This window comes from Mycteria americana, chromosome 3, assembly GCF_035582795.1.
Source record: "Mycteria americana isolate JAX WOST 10 ecotype Jacksonville Zoo and Gardens chromosome 3, USCA_MyAme_1.0, whole genome shotgun sequence".
Lineage (NCBI taxonomy): Eukaryota > Metazoa > Chordata > Aves > Ciconiiformes > Ciconiidae > Mycteria > Mycteria americana.
The window spans coordinates 28222697-28243554 of record NC_134367.1 but is presented as its reverse complement, the minus strand read 5'-3'; the positions used below and the strand labels follow the sequence as shown (position 1 = coordinate 28243554).

The window sequence follows — 20858 nt, the reverse complement described above, 5'->3', positions numbered from 1 at the left end:
GTTCTGTGAACGCATTGTAAAATTTCGTTTTGATGTTTGACTTATCTGGATAATCATCCTTATTGTTAAAGTGTAGGTATGTAGGATTTTCTGACAATCACATGTCTTTAACGAGTCCCAGGTTGAAAAGATTGTAGGCAATGTTGTTCTTTGGCATGTTTTGAAATTCAAGCACACAACTTTTTGCATAACTTAAACCTGTAATTAACATTACATTAAATGCTCTCCTAGATATTTTCTTCTACAAGATGACAGCATTCTACTAAAAATCTCCTGTGTGGTTGAAACTTCTCAGTTTTGTCTCAGACAAGAAGGCAGAACTTTTTGTTTGACTGGAAGCTAGAAAGCCCCTAGAATATTTCTTGTTTTAAAATACTGACTTACTTTTATCTTACTATACTCACAGTTACTCACAGAAGTCACTGGAGTGTGAACTGAGTCTCTTGACGAAAAGTCAGCTATGCTTTGTCTATAGAATGGGATTTAAGAACCTGAAAATTAGAAGTAATTGAAAATCATTACTCTTCATGCCCTGTGGGTAACTACGAAGGACTTAACAGAGTTGTGTTTTCTAGGTGATGTTTTTTCAGGACGGCACCTTTCTTCTGTGTAACTTAACCAAGAAACAGAGAAAGACCAAGAGTTTATACTTTACATATGCTATTAGGCAAATTTATGTGAAGGAAACACTACATGTTTATTTGAAACAGCTGGAGAAAAAATATTCACTGCAATCTTCAATAACATGATTTGAGGACAATTTCAGGGTTGAACACGTGTCAGCTGTCATGGTTCGAAAGTGGTTGAAGTCAAATTACTTCCATTGTTGTAAATCAATTAATTCTAATTGTAGCTGAAGCTCTGACTTGTATCCATTACATTTTTAGTTTAAATTTTAATTAAGTTTCTTTATTCTGGACACTTTTAAGGCAATAATATGTGCATCCTGAAAATTAAATGTTTCATTGCTTTGCAAGATAATGAGTGCTGCTATTACTTTCATTATTTTATTGTATTTTTATCGGAAAACATGACAATGTTTTTTTTTCACAGTGAGTTTCTTAATTGGCATAAATGAGTATAAAGCTTATTTTAATGTTATACTGTTTCTTTGGAGCAATGTAAGTGATCGGATGTCATGGAACAGATAGACTTGTTTCCTTAGGATATAGTTTACTTTAACTAACAAGCTTTACCTGCAACTCTTCAAACTAGATATTTATTCAAGCAACAAGTTGTTGAGGCTAAAAATGTTGCTATATTTGCTATCAGCCCAAATTTAATATTTAAATGTAAATTTTAAATTAAAAAATAATTTTAATTTAAAATTAATTAAATGAATAAAATTAAATTAATACGTTAAATCAATTTTTAAATTATATTTGAACTGATTTAATAATAACTTCAAATTGAATATGTAGGAAAAATTATATGAAAATAAATTAAGTGTGTTTAGGTAATGTATCTGACAGTTGTGTTAGAAATCTGGCAATGTTTCCTGGGAAATACTGGAGTCTCAACTAGGGCAAAGATTTCTCCATTACATATTCAAATTACAGATTTCAGAATAAACAGGAAATCCTGTAAGAGCAAAGGAAGTTCAGGTAAGGTGTCAGATAGAAATAAGCAGTTAGTAAAAAATGATAATGCATCTGTGTAGTATTACCAGCAATGTAGAGGACCACTTTTTGAAGGATAAAGCCCTTCATAAAAAGGCATTACAGAAACAGAGTACTGTACTGTACTTGAATCAGGTACTTCACTATGGAAAGAAAGGTTGAAGGGTAGAGAAGCAGTAAGCTAGAAGGGTAGTGTTACATTTTAAAGTTTTATGAAAATCTCATGCAGAGGTATTCCACTGGACTTCAGCTTCTGCTTCAGAAGGGCACAGGTTTCCTGTATGTCCAGTGTCATACATGCCAGCCATGTATGGATGTCTTAGGACATCTTAGGTGTCTTAGGACATCTTAGATGTCTTAGGACATCTTAGGACATCTAGGATGTCTTAGGACATCTTATGGATGTCTTATGGAGTATTCCAGATGTCAGTAGACACATATGGGGATGCCTTGGGTTGCCTAGAGCATCTTAAATGCCTATGTTTAGACAACTGAATTAAGTCCCTGGTCAATGGATGCTAGCGAATGATCCAAATTTAGCTGATGTTATCTCAGCTAAATGAGGTAATGGAACCTGAGTTCCAGTTTCCAAGACGAGATGTAGAAAAATTAGTCTTCTGACCAGTTGCAAAATGGTGATTTCCAGAGCACATAAGGACAAAGGTTTCCTGGCTTAAGTCTTTCAAAGGGTACTGAAGCCCAATGGAAGTGTGACTTGAGTTGAGTCAGAGTCATAGCAATAGTTCAATTAGTTTCATTATCACTATATATTCAGTTTCAATATCTAAAAGTCATGTAACGTACATGTGCCAAGACAGTAATACTGATTTTAAGAAGGGAGATTTTGTTAAAATTTATGGAACCTCTCTGAATTTTAAACTGAAGAAGGTTTTGCAAAAGTCATTATCCATTTTATAGAAAAGATGTAAAGAAAAGAATATATATTGCTGGGTAACTGGAGTTACAAGTCATAAGTATGACAAAGTCTTGAATTATTCAGGAACAAAGTGCAGTTTGGGCATCTGACAGTAAAAGTGAAGCCTTTCAGCTACAGCTTATTTTAAAACTTGAAACCAAATCAAATATTTTACATTCAAGTACAATACAACCAAATACAGCTTGCATAAATGCCCTCTTATGTTCTGGGATTTTCAATCAGGAAAATATTTGCCATGGCCAAAATCTGCTCTTTACTACTGTTTAGCATTTAACTAAACATTCTCTCTTTCAAAAAACAACCCAACACACACATGTTTGGCTCTTACAAGAAAACTGGCAAAACAGATCCAAAAACCTCCATCCTAATTATTTTCTTTATTAAACGCAGTTTTGCACACCCCCCACAGGTCTCTTGTTTCATGAGTTGCTATGTTCTTGGCCAAGCATTTTGATTCATGTCTATATAAACAGAGTCACACTGATTTAAGAGGTCAGAGTTAGGGCAGGAGGCATCTCCCATAACTTTATGTTTCCTTTTCGGTCAAGGAAGAGAGAGAGGCGTGTTCTGGGAGTACATATTTTATACCTCTGTTGTTAATTGGCATAAATAGTTTTCAAGAGCTGCCTGTTTCTCTCCAGTGTCAGTTAGATGGTGTTCAGACAACTTGATAAACCTAGATACCTGCCTTTTAAGTACCATTTGCACCATCTGATTGCCAATCACCCCACTAAAGTTTATTTACTATAAAGATTTCAATAAAAGTTAAAATAAGTGGGAGGAAATGGAATTTAGTCCTTATGCAGTTTTCATTAAATATAAATTTTTTTTCTGATTAAAAAAATATTTTTTGCTTTGGTGTATCTTGTATAACTTCTGCATTCAATGGGTTTATAGTAAGTGTTGCAGAAATTATTTGTACTCTATTCTCTGTGGGTGAAGGCAAGCATACTTAGTGGTTAGCATTCAGATAAAATTTAACCCATCAGAAATACTGCCCCCCGTCCCTGCTTACATCCTCTCCCTTCCCATACACTGAATGGATAAAATCCTGCTGGATTTGCCACCTCATTATGTTGTATTTTAAATTTTAACTTGGTAAATGAGTTTCCACTTTTCTTTCTCGTAGTTCTTTCCATGACAGATTCCCTTCTTAATGTAACTTTCTGTACTTTTTTCAGTGTTTGTGTACATGGGGGTAAAGTGATTTGTTTTCATTCAGTATGAATAAAAGCTATTAGATCCTTCTCTTGTATTTACTGTGTTAAATTAAAACACAGACTACATGTCTTTGAGATGAATCATGTTACAACAGAGACTTTCTTCTAATATTTTACAGGGGGACAAAGGAAACCAAGGTGAAAGTGGTATCCAGGTATATCAACTTTGTTTCTAATGAAATGATCTGGCAACACTATTAATACAAGTCTTAGGTGTTAATTCAGGAGCTTTTTTTTAAGATTAGCTCCACAGAAGGTTTGCTTGAAGAATAGCAGCACTGAGCCCTAACTCTTCTTCAAGGAAAACTCTCCAGTATGCCCAGTATGAATTTCCAGCTGCGTTTCTGGGGCTGAACAGGCTATTGACATTTGGTGCAGAGCTGTGTGGTCCTAGCAATGGTGTAGGCTCAGGGATGTGGATTGTGCTTCTGCCCCAGGGGGCTGGGACATGATCCAGCACTGTCCAGGGATGGGTTCTGTCCCTGCCTGCCCCAGGCACTGTGGGATCATATAAACGCGCATAGTCAAAGTAATGCCACCTGGCCTGTGCCTACCTACTATATTATAACCAGTGGGATTTTCCTCCTTGTTATTTAAAAGTAATGGAAATACTTGCAAGAAAAAGAAGAATATCATGCCACTACTCTAACTTGATCCTAACTTGGCTCCTCTGTTCAGAGTAGAAATTGTATCCTTCTGCACAGTTTCTGCTCTGAACTCTTGAAGAGTAGCTTTTCAGATGGATTGGGCCTGGTTTGGGATGAGATTTTAGGGTCTACCTCTGTGTGTTATTTTTTGGTAGTTTAATTACATCTCCCAGATAAATGTATATTTTAAGAAAATTTGCTTCTTTTCTGAAGGGACTGAAAGGAGAAAAAGGAAGACAAGGAAATCCAGGCTTACAGGTACTGTTAAAATAGTGTTCCTGGTTCAAGAGAGGCATGATTCATATTTGTTTCTTAAGATTACTTACATCAACATGGATAGTTCTTTGCATCAGGTGAAATATATTTATGTATAACATTATTACATAGTTATATAAATTACCTCTTAGTATTTTAAAAATAACAAATACAACACATATAGAGAAGATGGAGCCACACATTTCTTGGCTGTGCACAGTCCACAGGACGAGAGGAAATGGACACAAGTTGTAACATAGGAAATCCCAACCTGATGTACAGGAAAAGCATTTTGCCTTAAAGGTGGTCAAATTCTGGAGCAGGCTGCTCACAGGGATTGTGACAAAACCTGTCTGGACAAGGCGTTGAGCAGCTTGCTCTAGCTGGATCTGTTCTGAAAAGGAAGTTGAACCCATGGAGTTCACTTCCAAGCTACATGTTTCTGTGGTTCTGGGGTACTATATCTTGAGAAACAGACCGGAAGTACATTTTTCTGGATTATTTTATTAAATCCTTAATTATGGAAAATTTTCATGAAACATAAATAATATAAAATGCAGATAACAGCACAAAGTGTTTTTTGTGTAAAGGTTATAAAAGTGATGCTTGAGATGTTAAGATTTTGCATGTACCATGCTACACTTTCATGTAGTTCATCACCTCCTAGACTATACTGGGAGTCATTATTGACATCTTGTGTGCTCATAAATTACAGATGTTTCCTGTTTCAGCTGCAAATCAGTGAGATCCAGTTGTTTCTCTTTAACTCTGGGCCAATGTATTCTGATTGTGTCATAGTTGGCTATCTTGTTATACCACAGAAAATAACTGTTAGTATTTATAAATACTTGTTAACTATATAATCTATGTAGTGTCTAAACAGAGAAGTATTTGTTAGAGGTACATATCTAAAACTAGACTTGGAAGGAAGTCACAGTTGCTTTTTTCAGAATTACGACATCGATACAGCTGCCTGTCTAGCCAGAAGGAGCTGATTCCAGTGGAGCATGGGCAGGAGATCTAGATTGTATGTTAGCCTAGTTTTATCACTCTCAGGGGTATGTAGGTTGACAGGAATCCGGTAGTAAAGCTGAGCAGATATTTTTGAAAAGAAATAGTTTAAACTAAAAGGCTGATTATTGGTTTTAACCAAATGTAATGTCTTACTCTAACATTTTACAAATTAAACTTTTTTGTTTTTCCTTTTGCAAATAGTGGACAAATTTTTCATATATTTATTATTTTAATCATAAGGTAAAACAAAGTGATAGTGAAAGAAAATATTAATTTTTTTTTTTTCAGATAGAATGATGCAACTGAATTGCTGTTGCTTGCTTTTTTTTTTTTTTTTTTTTTTTGAGAAAGCTGAAAAAATAATACAGGCTTGGTCTAAAATTGTTTCCCAGGCTTATCTAGTTTGGTCAGCAACCAAAAACATCAGTCATTCAGATACTTCTGGTAGACAGCACTAGGTCATTCCAAGGTTTCTCTAGCCTCCAGGACTTCTCAAAGATACAATGCAGATTCCCCTGTCCATAAGAGTATAACACAAAAGTGAAAAAGCCTGCGCTGAACTGCCATCTTGCCATGGAACTTAATGATCAGTAACACCATTGAACCATTTGGCAGAAATGACACCGAAACTACCAACATGCAGAATCTGGCTTACAAACTGAGTTTGTATTTCAAAGGCTCTGAACTTGATTTCTATCTAATAAGACAGTATTAAACAGGTAGAATCAGGAGTTTCCTTTTGCTAGAACACAAAATTTTATTTCTTTTGTAGAGTAAATAAGGTTTTGTGTATATGCATTTCTTAGTATACTAATAAAACATATGGTTTATAATATGTATGATATATTCCCAACTTATCCTTTTGGTATTTGATATTAAAGGTATTACTAAAGTGTTAATTCACGATGATATACATTTTTCATCCTTATATGTAGTTTGGTTTTTTGTACAAATAGCAATCACAGAATCTTTAAGAATTGACATTTGTGATTAATTATTAAAAACAAAGGACAAAAATACTATTTTTTGATTCCAAATAATTTGGCTCAATTTGCCTTTTTTTTTTTTTCCATATTAATTCCTAAAGGGAGTAGAAGGATTGAGTGGAGAACGAGGAGAGGTAAGTATTTTGTAATGTTAAATATAGTATTACAAAACTATTCCATTTGTTTCTGCAAATTATGTGATCTGTAAAATGTGTGTTTACAGTCTTATTTCCGTACTCACATCTCTGTAGGCAACAGAAGATAAATGAATTGAGAAATATCAGAGAAGTATTAGTTAAAAAGAGACATAGTGAAATATATATTTAATGAAATGAAAGATTAAAAAAAAAATTAAAGCCAAGTATATACTTTAAGAGAATTAAACAAAGAAACAAACAAACAAAACAATGAGCTAGTTGAAGAAAGCAAATAATTAAAGAAAAAAAATCTAGAGATTCTAAGTTCATTGAAAAATAAAAATTTAGTTCATAAAATAATACAGAATACTTGATCAAAATTATCCATATTGTTTAGCAGCAGCCAATAATAGCAGGGCAGGATAGAAAATTAAGGCACAGGATACACAAAGAAGATCCTTCTTCTTGTATACCTTCACTCTTTTTGGCAGTCAAGAAGTTAGGGGCATTTAAGCTAGAGATCAAGACCATTGCATTTAATGTCAATCTTGAATTTGCCTAATTCCTTTTGAACTGTGCTGATATACTGTACTTTCAGCTTCCATAAAAGTCTGTGGTAAGGACTTCCACAGCTGAACTATTTGTGTTGTGTGTTTTAACCTTCACCAGTGAGATTTCTTTGTGTGCCTTTATTTCAAAGCTAATGAAAAGAAATATAGCGAAGCCTTTACAAAGATTTTTTTGTTAGAGGATTCTGTCTTTGAGACTGACTCAGAAAATGCAGGGCTTATTGAGCTCTTCTCAGCACTTATTGAGCTCTTTTTCTTTTTTTAAATTTTCTTTGCCAATAGCAAGGGTCAACAAACAAGGCCACACATGGGATGTGGCTGAGCATTACAAGACCAAGATATACTGCAGAAAATGTTCCCTCAGCAGTTTCATTTGGTTTTTGGCAAGTTCTGCAGGCCATTGTGCTGATGCTTCCAACGTTTTGTTCTGGTGTTTTTATACTGGCTTCTTGCCTGTAATGTTTTTCTACAATAGATGCCATTTTCCCAATATTTCACTGGTTCTTAATGCTTTCTAGCCCCTTTAACATTTAGTCCAAATAAATCAACTTGCAAGTCAGATGTCTTTTATGTAAACATAGTCCATAGCTGTAAAAGTAATTAAAATTAAAACAAATAACTTCTAGCTACAAGAACAGCATGATTTTCAGATCCCAGCGCATATAGCTTCTAGTATAGCCACAGGCAGCTACATATGCTCCATATGTTTATCTCTGAGCTTTGCTGACCCTGTTAAATGAAAAAACCATTTGTAATTATGTAATAGAAATAAACAAGTACAAATCTACACGGTGTAACTAAGAGTATCAATTCTCTATGACTACAACATTCAAGTTAACAGTATCAAGAAAATAAAATACAATTACAACCTTGGAAAAAGTCAGTTCTGAATTAGTGTATAACTTCTGTAGTAGAAAGAGGGTATAGACGGCTGTTCAGTTCATGCATGGCATCTTACTGGTGGTCCATCTTTCCAGCAGTACTCTTAGACACTTGACTGACATCTGTCACATTTTGTCTCATTTTTTTTCTCTGTTTCTCTGTTTTTTTAAGAGGAAAAACTACCTGCCTTATTTTAGTGGCTAGCTCTCTGCATAAAACCGGGTAATCCAATACTGAATTTGAAGCTTGTTACCCTGTAATAAGTCATGTGGAAAACTCTGGACATTGTTACTAATTCAGACCAAGCCAGAAAGCTTTGAATTTTTCTGATGTAAAGAATTTTGAGAAATACTATATAGAATGATGCAAAGTAGTATAAATACCATAATTTAAAATTCAGTGTAAGTCTGTGAAGACTGTATGTCTTCTTCACATACAGGCTTCTTTAAGAAGCCTGAGTGCTTCTTAAACTTACATTATTTGCTCCAATAAGTTTTGTCATATATAGTAATACTGCTGCCTTGTTTCCATAATTCCATCTAAAATAGTTGGAAAGGGCGAAAGAAAATTTTGAAGCAACTGATAACATTATGCAGAAGTTGTGCAAAAATGGAAGGAAAAAGCTGATCAGGGAGCAAACATAGTATACTAACTTTAATCTTGGGTGCGTACCAAATTACATTGTACTGATGTTTTGTTGGCTCCAGCATAAGGAAAGAGTTCCACATGAACTATTGCAGTAGGTAATTCCATACATAGAAGAAACGTTGCTTTGATGAAGATATATCAAAGTATTTTCCAGTATTATTTTAATCTGTTCCAGTGAAACAAATGGACTACAGTTGTTATCAATAATATGGAGAATAAATGAAGTCAGAAAAAAACAACAAAAAAACCCTAACTGAAATCAAGCTATTTTTTTTCCTTTGTCTTATACACTACAGATAGGGTAAAAGTCTTGATTGTTACAGTACATTTGCCAAGAACTTCAGTGATGCCAGAATTTAACTGCTAATTTTTCCAGCCTTCTAAGGTTTTTAATGTACTGTAACAAATTATCTAATTCTCATGAAAAAGTGAATAAAGTGTTTCCATCCATATGTTAATAAGGATTAACATATTATTAATTAATTGTAATTTTATTAATTACATTAATTGTATTAATTAGTAAGTAAAATGGGTCCTTAAAGTTAAAAAAATATATAATGGTAATTTATTTCTAGTTATATTTAGTAAATAATTGTATCTGAAACAGTTACTAAAGAATCTGAAAACTTCAGTACATTTTAGTGAAATAGATCTGATCAGTATCAAGTTAGTTTTCAGTGACAACTTACATTCATTTTTTGAAGATCATCAATGAAGATTTTCTCAGAATATGTTTGCTTGGTGCTACCTAGCTTCCAAATGGTCTGTGAAGATATGATTGGCTTTTCATTGGTTTTAATTCCAGAAAGGTGAGAAAGGAGATCCAGGCATTCGAGGCATCAATGGGCAAAAAGGAGAATCCGGTATCCAGGGTTTGGTTGGACCTCCTGGTCTCAGAGGTCAGCCAGGAGATAGAGGACCCCCGGGACCACCTGGATCAGATGGAAAACCTGTATGTATAGGACCACAAACTTGTCATTTTGGGTACCTTAAAAACCCCAAACAAATGCATGCTCTCTGTTTTTTTAACCATTCTCTGTTCAATTCAGGCACGAGAATTTTCAGAAGAATTTATTCGACAGGTGTGTTCAGACGTACTGAGAAGTAAGTTTGAAAGCCTCTTTACTGTTCTTTCCTTGTTTAAAGTGCTAAAGAAGTTCCCTGATAATTACAAAGATGCCTTCTTGAAAGCAAGATTGATATTGCTGATTTATCACTTGTTTTCCTACAGCGAAATATATTTCCACACCACAGGTTCTGTATTTTACCATCTTGTTTCCTAAAGGTATCATATTCTCTAAAGAGAGGAAACTGTTTTTGTATTAGTGGCTAGGGGGAAATATTTTTATATTTTATTGTTACAACACTCTAAGCAATTTTTTGTTTGAATTTTCCCAGCCCAGTTGCCTGCCATCCTGCAGAGTGGAAGGCTACAAAACTGTAACCACTGTCAATCCCAAAGCGCTTCCCCGGGACTTCCAGGACCACCAGGTCCAAGAGGCCCTGAAGGCCCAAGAGGGTTTCCTGGTTTACCAGGAAACGATGGTGTTCCGGGGCTGACAGGCATCCCAGGTCGCCCTGGGGCTCGTGGGACAAGAGGTACTGCGTGCATGTGTCACGGTGCTAATGGCCTTTATGACTTGGTTTTCTGCTTACAGTTTTGAATGGGATTAGTGCAAGGTGGAGTAAGGGAATAGCTGGTTTTGTATCACAAAGTGTAATGGAGGACATGGTCCAATGTGAATGTTTCACCACTTAAAAGAACGCATGTCAGAAGAGAAAATACAAGAACGCAACAAGATAGCTAGTGTTCAGTTCTACTATAGTCAAACTTTGTTTTGATCTTTTTAGAGAGTTCTTAGTCTCATGTAAATGTTTCTAACTGCATTTAGATAATTTTTTTAGATCAGATATACTTAGACATGGATTTCAATGTATTTCCATGTTTTCTGGTTTCTTTTCTTCCAAACTTGTTTGTTTCTGCTGTTTTAAAGAACAGTATTTATTCAGTGGCTATTTACTATCTGCTACTGTGTAGGCTGATTCTTGGCATGTGACAACCTTTATACTCCCTCTGATGTCCTGGGGTTTTCCCCTTTTTTTCTTTTTATTTCATAAGGATTTTTACTCCTTTCTTTATGCTTTTCTTAAACATTCTGGTTTCTTTCTAGGCAAGCTAAGGTTTATGCTTTCAGATAACTCATCTGTTTGAGCATTCCAACTGATTTCTGTGATGTATTTGCAGACTTTAAGTTAAGTATGCGTATATAGTCTGGAACTGGACCGAGAGACTGGGTAAAGTCCATAATTTGGTAACTGGTCCCAGCAGCAACTGTGTTTCCTACAGTATCAAAATAATCAGGAAAGCTGTATGAAATACATCTAACTAGTAATGTGCCAAGGGTAGGCAGGCAAATGGTTGGTAAATACTTACTTTCTTTGTAACTTATTAACTGTGACCTAGCACATCGAATTCATTTTGGATGTAATGATGATTTGTCTGTAGTGCTTTTATAATTTCACCTCCAATAGAATGTGCAGTTTTCCTCTGGAGCTGACACTAACAGTTCTGGCTATTCTGTAAGAGTTGGAAAAATAGATATTTGTTTCTATGAAGAAACTGAATTTATTGGGTTGTACTAGTGTAAGAGAGCACATGTTTTGCCCCCCATAGTATTTCTTCGGTGGAGATTAAATTCTGCCATATGTTGTGGAAGATTGTCTATATATTCTGTATTCCACAGGGACTGTGGTGAATACCTTACACTTCCTTCATACAACTTCTTAAAAACTTTGCCAATGGAAAGACAATGACAGCAAATTTCTTAATGCCCATCATCTATTCCCTCCGCTCATAGTGGCTGTCTGCTTAACAGGTGCTACATCGGCTCTTAATTCAGTAGAAATGAGGATAATTTAGAACCCAGTTACACTGTGCAGGTTACAAGGAAATGCTTATTTTACATCCCATTATTTGCTTTTGAACTATTACATTTTTTATTCAATAAGTATTATCAAATGCTGACTTCCTAATTCATTGGATGAAAATTTTCTTAGTGTGCAAAGATATACATGTGTTTGCTAATTCACAGGACTGCCAGGGAAAAATGGTGCAAAAGGCAATCAAGGAATTGGGGTTCCTGGGATCCAAGGCCCCCCAGGACCTCCAGGTGAGGGATGGTTCAGCTGTGCGGATTCAGTGCATGCTAATAATTTCCAAAAAAATGTGGTTTAGAAAAAATGTTGATATAATTTGGAAAAACTTAGATAGTTTTTACACATCTTAATTACCAGATATGTTTTATGGCTAATGCCTATCTCTTGCATGCCTTTTAAATTGTCATATAATGCATTATTTAATATAAGACAGGTCTTGTAGAGATTGGTACCTGAGACTGCTGTTTCTTGATAGGTGAATCTTGAAGTCAGCCATTATCTGAAAACTGAGCCCTGATATAATCATGTGACTTGTAAGCATTGCTTAGTGAAGGAAAATGTTCTTCCTAACAGCAATGTATTCATGCAAAATGCAAAGTTGAGCGTTTAGAAGAGATATTAGGGCCTGATCCAAAACTAGAGAACTGAATAGAAATCGGAGTCCTCTGATTCATGCCATGGTCGTTTCAGGTTATATGATAAAGTATAGCAGTGTACTAAAGTATATTTTTATATTTCCTTTTAAAAGCTATTTTTATTTAAAGTGTTTTCCACATGCTTTTTTTAAAAAAAAAATTAATAACATATCATGTTGGTTATATAAACATATAAGCAGTTTGTGGCAAGAAGTGTCTTTTTCAGAAAATGAAGTTTTCTTTATCTGCGTACTTCACCAAGGAGCAGGGGGTTTGTGGGTGCATACTTGCTCTTGTTTTCATTTTAATAAAAATCCTCTGTAATACATTTGTTTATTGCATATGTGTTGTTAAGGTCCTGAAGGTCCCCCGGGTGTGAGTAAGGAAGGACGTCCTGGAGAGCGTGGGCAGCCCGGTAAAGATGGAGATCGTGGCAGTCCAGGAATGCCAGGACCGGTTGGACCCCCTGGAATTTGTGACCCATCACTATGTTTTAGTGTAATTGTGGGGAGAGATCCATTTAGAAAGGGACCAAATTATTAATTTGTGATACAATAATTTAGAGGAATAGGTATGGTGCTTGTCTTTTATGGTCTTTCAAGTCTCAGGAAGGTGACCAGCAATAATCCCATAAGCAGGAACAAAAGTACCTCTGACATTATAAACATTATAAATAATGATCCCAAAGGTTATACATTCCTTTAGAAAGGAAACTCCAATAATTTTCTTATAACTTGCATCGATTGAATCTCAAGTATTTTTAAAGAATCATCAGTTTAAATAGGAATAAAATTAACTATAATATTTGGTGTTTAGTATTTAAGTGTCCTATCATACTCCTGTTACCACTGAAGTCCTTTGCAAAATTGCTGGAGATGCCACTGGGAGCAGGATTAGGCCTTAAATGGTATTGGTCAGGTATAAATTACTGTGAAATTTTTCACATGCAGCCAATATATACGGTATTTGATTTTGAAAGAATGTGGCTGGCTTTGACTTCATATGTGTGTGAATCTCATTGGCTTGTGTACATTTCATATGTCATAGCTCCAAGTGTTCTGTGAGCAAAAGCATATATCAGATTTTTGTAAATTAAGAGAAATATCTGGACTTATTAGGGAAGTAATATCACCTATTTTGCCATGCAACTCTGCTTAAAACCGAAGTGAAATGCAAGGGTAGAACTCCTTACTGGTTCAAGAAGGGCCAAGGTTTTATTGAAGATGGTACTTTCAGCTACAAAAGGTCAAAAGGTTCCATGTGGGTGATTCAACTTATATGAAAATAGTATAAAAAAATAAAAAAGAACAAAAAACTGGTATAGCTGGCTTGTAGCTACAATTTGACAAAAATAAAAATTAAAAAATGTTTGCACAACCCCAATGTAACACTTCTGCGTAATTAAGTTATATACCCTTTGCTGTTTCTTCCCAAGGACTGCAGTTGCCAAATTGAAGAAGCAAGTTTACAAGGAGAAAGGTCTAACTGCTGGCTGACTAGCTGCAATGTTTGTTATGCTGTTTCCTTTTTCATTTTAAGCAAGCTATGTGTAATTTTCATTGTATGCTTTGCTAATGAGGCGTATTGCTTGCTTTTACATAAAGAGCAAAGGCACAGTTCCCATGAGAATTTAAAATCCGTTTCTTAAATTAAGGCAGAGTCTTGCATTGAACTTAACCAATGCTTTATAAGTGGCTTTTTCTAATGTGTTGTTTTTCTGTTGTCCTACTATCAGAGGTTGGTAATATGCTTGACATTCAAGGTAAAATAAAATTTTTTAAAGAACTGGTGGTAGTTTGATGAGCGATTGCAAGAGTCGCCTGCATCCTGTGTCGCGGAAAAGAGTGATGCCTGTAATACATGGAGGGATAGTTCCACCTTGCAGCTGTGCTTTTTTTCCCCAGTGTCATTCCCCTCTGGAGTCATTCCCCTCTGGTGTCATTCCCCTCTGGAGGGGAACCTGACACCATCCCCGGTGTCAGGTTCCCCTGTGGAGAAAGCACCGTCCCTGCCAGCAGCACCTTTCTGCTGGGCTCCCGCCGCCTGTGGGGCAGGGAGTGCCAGAGTGGCCAGTTGCCCTGTGCCCAGTGGCTGCTGCCTGCCCAGAGCTGCGGCCTGCGGAAGCGTGCTTGCAGTGCGTAGCTTAGCCAAACCACAGCCTTGGTTATAGCGGAGTGCAATCATTAGCATCTCATAAAACCTAGTCTAAAAACCTCCAAGATGATTCTTGAAAGATACTGACGTGGACCCGAGAAATGAAGCTGTGCATGAAATTTTCTCCCCAGACAAGTGTTCCTCGGTAGACACTGTAGGGCTTTGCTCGTGTGAACAAGCATTGATTGAATTTGTGGAAGAAAGAATCTAGAAACCTCTTATTTTGTTGCATTCAATCTCACACTGTTTATTTTTTGAGAGCTGGAAGTGAAACATGTCACTGGGGCAGGAAGGAATCAGTATCCCAGCATGTTTGTAGAACCTTTCTGAGCTGTCCACACTGCATGCTAATTTAAATCCACATTTAAGACACCTTTTCCAATAAGATGTATGGTAGTATGACTGGCAAGCCTGGGAGGAAGCAAAACCAACCAAACAAAAAGAGCAAGTCAGAAGGACCTCTAACTGCAGCGAATGCAAACAGAAAACCAGAATTCCTTACTTGTAGAAAATCCCAGTATTTGTTTTCATTATAATTTAAAATAACACACATACATTCTTCCACATCAGAAACAGTTGGAAAAGTTGGAAATTTTTGAATATTTCACCTTTTTTTTGCATCCATTTAGGCTAAACAATTCTTTCTATATCCAAACATTTCAGTTTTATCAAGAGGAAGAAAAATTTTAATGTAGTGCATTTGACAGGAAAAAAGTCTTGATTTATCAGCCAGTCTGATTGGTAGCTTAGGTTGTGATTTCATTTGATCAAATTCACACACACATCAAGCTTCAATTTTAAAAGTAGTGGTGGTTTTGTCACCCCATTAGTCCTATTGGAGGGTTGTTTCTGGATGACTCTGACTGAGGACCTATATGTAATTTCCAGTCTACATCTATTAATGGCCATTTTATGTACCTTCATTTTTATGCTAATGTTGTCTTTGGATGCTAATGTTGTCTTTGGCTTGAGTTACTCCTTTTCTTTTGGCATCTGTTAGAAAACCAGTGTTCCCTGACAGCCTTTCATCTGCTAGGTTAGGCAAGCAAACCTTTTATTTTCCACCTCTTTGAAAGGCTCCCCACTCCCTGTTCATCCTTGTAGTTCTCTGCTTCACTTTTTTGAGGGGGAATGAGTCATACTAAAAATTTGTCCATAATTCTATGTGGGGAACCTCTGTCATACCTCGGTGATATTGATACTTACTCAAAGCATGTAGCTCTATTCAGCTTCTCATTTTCTTAATTCTTGGGGAAGTTATACAAGAGTCATGTAGGTCTTCTCTGATGAACTAGTATTACCCAGATCTATTCCCTCTTCTGTTTTTTGTAGCTGATAAGCTCCTATAGGATAGGGCAATGCAGGTTGGAGGGGACCTCAACTTAAAGCAGCTATGCTTATTAGTTCTTAAGTGTATGAGCTTGCAGTACATAGCACTGCATTTCAGAGCTTTTTTACTGTTCTGATTCCAAACTAATTCATCTTATGTCCTGATCCTGCTTTCTTTTGATCCAGTCTTCCTTAGCATGCTCCTACTTTTTGTGCCAAGGTCACTACAGAAAACAGTATTGTCGATCCAAAAACCAATTATCAAAGCAATCCACTTTTTACCTATGCCAATATGTCCCTTTGAATACCTCTCATCTACCTTAGTTTCTTATTCATTTTATTGTTCCCTTTATTGGCAACCTGTATCTTCATAGAATCACAGAATCATAGAATACCAAGTTGGAAGGGACCTCAAGGATCATCTGGTCCAACCTTTCTTGGCAAAAGCACGGTCTAGACAAGATGGCCCAGCACCCTGTTCAGCCGAATCTTAAAAGTGTCGAACGCCGGGGAATTCACCACTTCCCTGGGGAGATTATTCCAATGGCTGATTGTTCTCATTGTGAAAAATTTTCCTCTTGTGTCCAATTGGAATCTCCCCAGGAATAACTTGTACCCATTACCCCCTGTCTTTTCCATGTGACTCCTTGTAAAAAGGGAGTCTCCATCTTCTTTGTAGCCACCCTTTAAATACTGGAACATGGTGATAAGGTCTCCCCTAAGCCTTCTTTTCTCAAGGCTGAACAAACTCAGTTCTCTCAGCCTTTCCTCGTATGTCAGGCTCCCCAGTCCTTTGATCATCTTTGTGGCCCTTTTCTGCACCCTCTCCAGCCTGTCTGCATCTTTTTTGTATAGCGGGGACTAAAACTGAACACAGTATTCCAGGTGTGGCCTGACAAGCGCCGAGTAGAGTGGGATAATGACTTCTTTATCTCTGCTGGTGATGCCCTTGTTGATGCAGCCCAGCATCCTGTTGGCTTGCTTTGCCGCAGCAGCACACTGTTCACTCATACTGAGTTTGTTGTCCACCAGGACCCCCAGGTCCCTTTCCACAGAGCTGCTCCCCAGCCGGGTAGATCCCAGCCTGTGCTGCCCTCCTGGATTATGTTTTCCCAGGTGCAAGACCTTACATTTGTCCTTGTTGAACTTCATAAGGTTCTTGTTAGCCCACTCGTTCAGCCTATCCAGGTCTTCCTGCAGGGTGGCTCTCCCTTCCGAAGTGTCCACTTCCCCACTCAGTTTGGTGTCATTGGCGAACTTCATCAGGGTGCACTTGATTCCATCATCCAGATCACTTATGAAAATACTAAACAGCATTGGGTCCAATATCGATCCCTGGGGGACCCCACTTGTGACAGGTTGCCAGTCTGAAAAGGAGCTATTTACCACCACCCTCTGGGTGCGGCCTGTCTGCCAGTTCCCCACCCACCGCACAGACCACTTGTCTAGACCATAACACACCAGTTTCTCTGGGAGGAGGCTGTGGGAAACGGTATTGAAAACCTTGGAGAAATCCAGGTAGACAATGTCCACCACTCTCCCCACCTCAACCAAGCATGTTACTGTGTCGTAGAAGGCGATCAGGTTTGTCAAGCAGGATTTGCCCTTGGTGAATCTGTGCTGGCTTTTCCCATTCACGTGCTTCAGTTGACTTGTGATAGCCCGCAGGAGGATTTGTTCCATAACTTTCCCAGGGACTGAAGTAAGACTGATGAGCCTATAATTTCCTGGATCCTCCTTTAAGCCCTTCTTGTAGATGGGGGTGATATTAGCCTTCTTCCAGTCTTCTGGGATGTCCCGTGATCTCCACGACTTCTCAAAGATTATGGAGAGCGGCCTCGCAACAACATCAGCTCGCAATGACATGTGAGCTGCTGTGTTGTTCTTCCAACAAATATCTGGGTAGTTGAAGTCACCCATAAGAACCAGGTTCTGTTGACCCCAAACTTGCTTAAGTGACCCAAATACTTCTTCCTTGGCCTTGTCATCTTGGTTTGGAGGTCAGTAGTGGATGCCTACTGTAAGGTCCTCCTTGGAGATGACTCCTCTGATCCTGACCCAGAGGCATTCAATAGGGCTTCCACAGTCGCTGTAGTTGACTTGATACATTCAAGTTTCTCCTTAACATAGAGCGCGACTCCTCCTCCTCTTCTTCCCCGCCTGTCTTTATGAAACAGCCTATAGCCATCCATTGCAATCCTCCAGTCATGTGAGTTGTCCCACCATGTTTCAGTTATTCCTATGATATCATAACTTTCTGACTGGGTGCACAGTGCCAGTTCCTCCTGTTTGTTCCCCAGTCTGCGTGCATTGGTATACATACACTTGAGGTGGTCGGTTTTCTGGTTCTCATCTTGGGATGCAGCTAAGGAACATTTGTCTTAATTTTTTTTTTTTTTTGGTCTATGCAAATAAAATAGAGACTTTTACTTTTCCTCTACTCCTTCTGGTACCTAAGGTAGCTCAGTCTTGCCTAGCACAAGTGTTTTTGTACTTTGCTGTTCAAAGAGTACAATCTCAGCTAGTGCATGTCTTTGTTACAGCCTTAAAGCAAAATCTTACGTTGGAGCTATTTCACTTTGTATAATAAGATAGAAAGACTGACTTTGAAAACTAAATAATTAAGCTGCTTCACTGAATGTAAAACAAACTTCAAACTCTTGATCTGCAAAAGGAGGACATTTGAAGCTGAATCTATTTGATTGCCTTAACTGCTGAGCTGTTTGGATGCTTTGAGCTTCAGTACTGCTGTATCTTTGGTATTTTGCTCTGAATTTGAGTCTGTGAACCTGTCACATTTCTACAAAAAGCATTTATTTTTGACAAGTTGGAATTTTTTAGAGGAAATGCTAACCATCTAACCTGTGCAGGTGCCTCTTTGAAAGATAATAACAACGTAGCTTATTTAAATGAAGACAAGCACTTTGAAAACCTAGTTCTGTATGATTAAATATCCAGAAACTATTAGCAAGTGTCGTGTATCCCATTGAAATGCATACGTTATAGCCTAGGAACCTGTGATTTAGATTATTGCTCCTTATAAGATTTTATCAAGCCAGAAGTTAGCTGACTTCACGAATCTAATTTTCTGACTTCATTTCATATAGTGGGATTATACAGTAAATGTAGATGTGTTCAAGATCATATCTTGATTGGATCCTTTAACTGAGAATATGAATATTTTTCCCAGATCTTCAACTAATTCTAAAGTAAGAGGTTAAACAAATGGTATAAACTTGAGTATTATCAGATTAATAATCCACAGGAGAGAGACTCTTATTTACTATTCATGCAAACTATATAAGGTTCTTGCGGGTGTTGATCTGCAATCAGAAGCTGTGAATAAAAAAAATCACTGTGAAACATGTCACTCTCTAACTACCAGATATTGTCTGGAAACAGTTATAAGAAACTCTGTTAACTGACATTTACTTACTCTCCTGATGCTAGTCTTTAAAACTGGATCTTGGGCTAATTTTTAAGCAGACGGTAAGATGCAAAAATAATTTCTGGACTTGTTTTAGTAGCATCTTGCTGTGTGACCTTGTGTCGTGGTTTAGCCCCAGCCGGCAGCTAAGCACCACGCAGCTGCTTGCTCACTCCCCCCCAGTGGGATGGGGGAGAGAATCGGAAGAGCAAAAGTAAGAAAACTCGTGGATTGAGATAAGAACAGTTTAATAATTGGAACAAAATAATAGTAATAATAATAATTAATTGTAATGAGAAGGAAAACAACAAGAGAGAGAGAGGAACAAAACCCAAGGGAAGGAAAAAAGAAAAAAAATAAAAAAAAAAAATAAAAATACAACTGCTCACCACCCGCCGACTGACGCCCAGCCAGTCTATGAGCAGCGATCGCTACCCCCCGGCCAACTCCCCCAGTTTCTATACTGAGCATGACATCATATGGTATGGAATAGCCCTTTGGCCAGTTTGGATCAACTATCCTGGCTGTGCCCCCTCCCAGCTTCTTGTGCACCTGGCAGAGCATGGGGAGCTGAAAAAAGTCCTTGACCAGTGTAAACACCGCTTAGCGACAGCCAAAACATCAGCGTGTTATCAATATTATTCTCATACTAAAATCCAAAGCACAGCACTATACCAGCTACTAGGAAGAAAATTAACTCTATCCCAGCCGAAACCGGCACACCTTGAGTTAAAAAATATGCTCCCTGGTCGGTCTAGTGCCTGTTGGTGTCAGTAAAGGAACTACAATTCACTACACTAAATTTTGAATACAGCTTCAACTCATAATATCTCTGTGTGTGTAAAATGGATTTAAAATTTACCACTTTTTACTATGGTCATTGATTTCTATTGCCTCTTAGATACTGAGGCATGTACTTGGACATAAAGATGCAGAATTGCAAACTATTACTGTGGGAACTGAATTTCTTAATAAAGCTTAGTAGTGTGTGGAGCTCAGCAATTTGCACCTCTGAGAATCACGATCTTCTTAGGGAAGTTTGGATTAAATATATATGGAGTGATGTGTCTATATATATATGTATATAATTTAGTGGAAGACCAGATGTCATAGATTACTTCCACATGTGCAGATTTTTGAGTGAATATATATGGTGTGTATATATATGTACGGTTCTCAGTTCTTCATTTGTTTAACTGAAAGATATAGTCTTCCAATTAAAAATGAAAAAATAAAAGAATAAAATCTAGTCTTCTTGTAAGAACTGAACTATTACGGTCCTGCTAAGGTGCCATTGTCAGCTTCAGGTATAGCCAGTATATTTCAAGGTTGGTTGGCCTCTTAGAGGAGGAGCTGAGAATCATTAGATGTGCATCTTTCAGAACTAGAGAATCTCATTTCTTAGAAAACTCAAGGTGCATTAAAATGAAATTTCTTATCGGTGCATCTGATTAGCCTGGCA

General features: G+C 37.2%; 1 protein-coding gene across 1 annotated transcript in view; it reads left to right on the top strand.

Moving 5' to 3' along the window:
* The window catches only part of COL21A1 (collagen type XXI alpha 1 chain), a 118792-nt gene extending 104550 nt beyond the window's left edge, over positions 1-14242 (top strand). Inside the window, exons 23-30 of the mRNA XM_075497291.1 lie at positions 3896-3931; positions 4637-4681; positions 6780-6812; positions 9720-9866; positions 9964-10018; positions 10313-10513; positions 12007-12084; positions 12842-14242. Of these exons, the coding sequence (XP_075353406.1) occupies positions 3896-3931; positions 4637-4681; positions 6780-6812; positions 9720-9866; positions 9964-10018; positions 10313-10513; positions 12007-12084; positions 12842-13029 (783 nt within the window). The 3' untranslated portion in view covers positions 13030-14242. The remainder of the gene's footprint in view (positions 1-3895; positions 3932-4636; positions 4682-6779; positions 6813-9719; positions 9867-9963; positions 10019-10312; positions 10514-12006; positions 12085-12841) is intronic.
* Positions 14243-20858: the final 6616 nt, after the last annotated feature.